This window comes from Phragmites australis, chromosome 22 (assembly GCF_958298935.1).
Source record: "Phragmites australis chromosome 22, lpPhrAust1.1, whole genome shotgun sequence".
Taxonomy (NCBI): domain Eukaryota; kingdom Viridiplantae; phylum Streptophyta; class Magnoliopsida; order Poales; family Poaceae; genus Phragmites; species Phragmites australis.
In genome coordinates this window covers 7223550-7227844 of record NC_084942.1, presented here as the reverse complement: position 1 = coordinate 7227844, position 4295 = coordinate 7223550, and the positions used below count along the sequence as shown (strand labels likewise).

The window sequence follows — 4295 nt, the reverse complement described above, 5'->3', positions numbered from 1 at the left end:
GTTAGCTCTCTTCTGGGTGACATTGGCGGTGACGGCGACTGTAGAGGAGTTGGCTCTCTTCTTTATGATGGTGGCGGCGATGGTGACTGTGGAGGAGTCAAAGAAATTCTGTGTGGTGGGTTCGACTCCGCATCAGACGACTTGTTTGTCTCATCTTCAAATACTATGTAGCGCTTGAGCCACAGAATAAAGCCACCCACGATTGATTCGAGCCTCTTGGAACCTGTCTCTTTGGGTTAATGCATGTCAATCTTACAGTACGGCCGTCGCATGGAGTCCACGTGGACCTTGACGTATCCCCGCTGTATCAGAAGATCATTGAAGAGAGCTCCTTCCACGCATTGGTCGACCTGCCCCATAGCCACCATGGTGATAATGTTCAAGGTGGGCACAGCAAGCTTGCACACTTTGCTTTTTCTGATGTCATCCACAGGGTAACAGGTTGATTCCTCTTCTACAAACCCCGCGGACGTGCAATTGCTCTGACGACCACCAGGGCTCACAACATTTTCTTTGCCTTGCTGCTACCTATTTCCTTGCTGAAGTGCTTCTTTGATTTTTGCGTCTATCATCTGATGCTCTTGTACAAGTTCTTGTCGTACTAAAGCTAGTAGCTCTTTTAATTCTTCTCTCCTTCTCTTCTGACTCCTATAACTTTCAGCAACTTCTAGGAATACCTCTTTCCAAGGCACCACACCCTTGCCTCTGGTGTGATCTGGGTGCTCCTTGTTTCCCAATACCAAGGTTAGCTGGTTTTTCTCCCTTTCTGGGTTGAAAGGGAGAAAGACCAGTTAACCTTGGCACTGGGAACCAAGGAGCACTGAAAGAGTCTTACCAAGACTAGGTGTGGGCATCTGCAATTCTTTACGTCACTTCCTGTTCTTTGTCGCTTTTGAAGATTAGGTTGCCATCTACCGACAAAGTCAACCCTCTCACATACAGATAGTGCTTCACTCGTTCAATCCAGTCGGCCATTTGAGGTGTGGCACCATTGCGGGTTACTTGTTCTTCCATGTCTACCCACTCGTCGTATTTCCTCATGTACCCACGTGAGCCAATTTTGTGGGGGTACACGTTCTTGTGGGAGTTGGCCTTGTTTACTTCACTTAGTCGTTGAGCTTCCTCTGACCACCTGTACTCTACGAAATCATTCCAAAATGGTTCCACCGTCGGATAATCATCCCATTTTGGTGTCCAACCCACCAAGTAATAATTTCTCCATAACTTACCCTTGAAATTCTTGAACACGATGGCCATTGTTGATAGGGCATGACGCTTCGCTTTGGCCATGTTGCATCCTTTAGGGTATTCAAACTTTTCCACCAACTTGCCCCACATAAGATCCTTGATGTTATTGGGAACCACCCACATGTCATCTCGTCTTCCTCTCCACCTGCTATATGTGATTGCAACATGGTCCCTCACTAGACACCCGATTGTTGTTTTGAACGGCCCTAGAACAACTTTAGGTCTCGTGGGCTCCCCGACTGAATTGACCTCCGTGATGATGAAACGTCCCTCAAGCATCTTGCTGGGACCTCGTCCACTCCTCTCTTCTCCTATCATCTCGTCACCCTCCGAAGCATCAGCATCAGGATCAATCTGACCCTCTGGAGCATCATCTTCTGCCCTACCCTGCGCAACCTCAGCGGCTGTCTCCAACTCAAACTGATCCATGTTCAGATACGCACTCGGGCTACCGCCTCCCATGTGGTCCAGCTCCATGTTTACAGGCTCATCTTGTACCGAGGCTGGAGCCAGATCTAAGGAGGGGCCTTGTATCGGAGGGGGGACAGTTGGATTGTGTACGTGCCATTCCTACATAAAAATTTTAGAAGATTGGTTTTAGTATTCTAGGAATAGTAGTAAACCAATACAAAGCAAAGGTTCTACATGGCAAGATAACAGTAGCAAAGAATTAGGGCTAACAGGTACAATGGTACAAAATTTCAAAAACATGTTTTTTGCCAGTAGACCAAACCAGCCGGTTAGTAGCTGCAAAATTTAGAGAACAATTTACCTAACTAGCATCTTAGTGATCGAACTGCTACAACAATTTGCTCCACAAATTTTGAGGACTTCATAATCTCTAGACCACTCAATCAGAGAAAATTACTTGCCTAGCACCAGCACAGGGGGTGGAGGGGGAAGGGGACGACGATGACTACGACGAGGGGGTGCCTTCGGTGGCCAGCTGCGGGGAGGAGTCGGTGCATCGAGAGGAGGAGCGGTGGCACGTCGGGAGGAGGCGGCGATCGGAGAGGATGCGGCCATAGGGAGGAGGCAGTAGTCGAGGAGGCAGCGGCTAGGGAGGAGGTGGTGGCCGAGGAGGAGGCATCGGGAGGAGGTGATGGCTTGGGAGGCAGCGGTCGAGGAGGCGGCGATCGAGGAGGCGGCAGCCAAGGAGGAGGCAGCGCGGTTGGGGAGGAGTTGTCTGGAAGAGGCGGTGTGGTCGGGGAGGAGGCGGCAGTCGGGGAGGATGCAGCCGTTGGGGAGGAGCGTCGCTCGGGGATGAGGAGTGTCAGGAGGAGGAGGAGCGGGCTGAAATGGTGAATGGAGCGAACGAGTAGAGCGGCTAAGTGTTGGTATATATATGTACATAAGCATCAGTGTCGGTTCTAGTTGCTAACCGGCACTGATACATGTATCAGTGCCAGTTCTAGTTCGTAACCGACACTGATAAACGTATCAGTGCCAGTTGTATTTACTAACCGGCACTGATATGTAGAGTATCAGTGCTGGTTACTACTTAGAACCGGCATTGATAAATATTTTTCCATGGAAATATTCTTCTATTGTTAAATTCGGCTGAAAATTTGAAAAATACATAGAAAAATGATTAGGGTTGAGAAAAATATAAAACCAAATTTGTTGAGTTTGTATTTCTATTGCCTACATGATAAAAATACCTGCATACATGAAATGTGCATTGAATTATCTTTATTTCATTAATAAGTCTATAATTTGTTAATTCTATTATGAAATTCTGAAATATCCATATCAAAAAAACATATGAAACTAATTATGTTAACCTTAATTTTTCATACTCTTTACATGAAAATTAACGTTAACCACTGATTCTTGGTTAACTTTGTGATTTTTAGCTCTTTATTTGATTTTCTCCTTTTAATCCAATTTGAATTCTAACCACTTCACATAAGTCTAATCGCATAGTGCGGCACTCAGATCAGAACTTTCAAAAAGTTACTCTTCACCATACATGTCCTCGATACAAATACATGAAGGCTGCTTTCATTAAATGATTAATGCTTAGTTATGGTCACAGCATATGTAGGTAGCTTCCTCAGTGTCATCAATGAGAGTAAGTTCGACATTCTCTCCAAAAGTAGGTAGGTCATCAAATTTGTCATAATCTTCTTCGTCGACAACATTCTCAACACCGATAATCTTTCTTTTTCCTTGAAGAACCATGTAACGCTCCTCCTTGATAGCAGGGCCCAGGTCCTTTACATAGAAGACTTGTGCAATATCCTTGGCAAGCACGAATGGTTGTTTTCTGTATCCAACGAGTTTGAGGAACACAGTAGTTATATCGTACTTGTCGACCTTGAATTCCCCTGGGAGCCTAACCCATTGGCACCGAAACAGAGAGACCGTCAACTTGCCATATTCAAGCTCCTAAATCTCCTCTATGAATCCACGGTAGGTTTCCCTATTGCCAGCGCAGTCACAAGCATCAAAACGGATACTGCTATTTTGATTAGTGCTCTTGTTGTCTTGTGATGTCATATAAAATGTATAGCCATTGATCTCGTATGCTTGGAATGTGCGAATCGTAGTTGACGGGCCATTAGCCAGCAGTTCCAACAGAGCATCATCAGTATCCTTACCCATCATGTGTTGACGTAACCAATTACCGAAAGTATCTCTGTACTCTCTTGTGATCCAATCATCTGACTTCATTGGATTTGTGGAATGTAGCATGCTCACGTGCATATTGACATAGGGGCTCACTACAAGTGATTGTTACAGAACTGCAAAGTGTGCTTGAGTGAATGAAACATGATCTTCTATATGGATTGAAGTATGACCTATCATCCCTTTCCCATTTAGCCTCCCCTCATAGCGAGATATAGGCATACCAATCGCATTCAATTTCATTTAGTCAATGCAAAACTCAATGACCTCCTTCGTACTCCACCCTTGGGCAAAGGCTCTTCATATTTCTTCAGAACTCCCATAAACCTTTTGAAAGGATACATCTGATGCAAAAACACAGGGCAAAGGCTCTTTATCTCACCTACAATATGGATAATTAGATGTGGTATTATATC

The 4295-nt window shown here is 45.2% G+C and overlaps 1 protein-coding gene across 1 annotated transcript; it reads left to right on the top strand.

The window, feature by feature from the left end:
* The first annotated feature begins 2160 nt into the window (after positions 1-2160).
* LOC133904497 (uncharacterized) lies at positions 2161-2553 on the top strand. The gene has a single exon (XM_062346005.1). It carries the CDS (start codon positions 2161-2163, stop codon positions 2551-2553), a length of 393 nt encoding a protein of 130 aa, XP_062201989.1.
* Positions 2554-4295: the final 1742 nt, after the last annotated feature.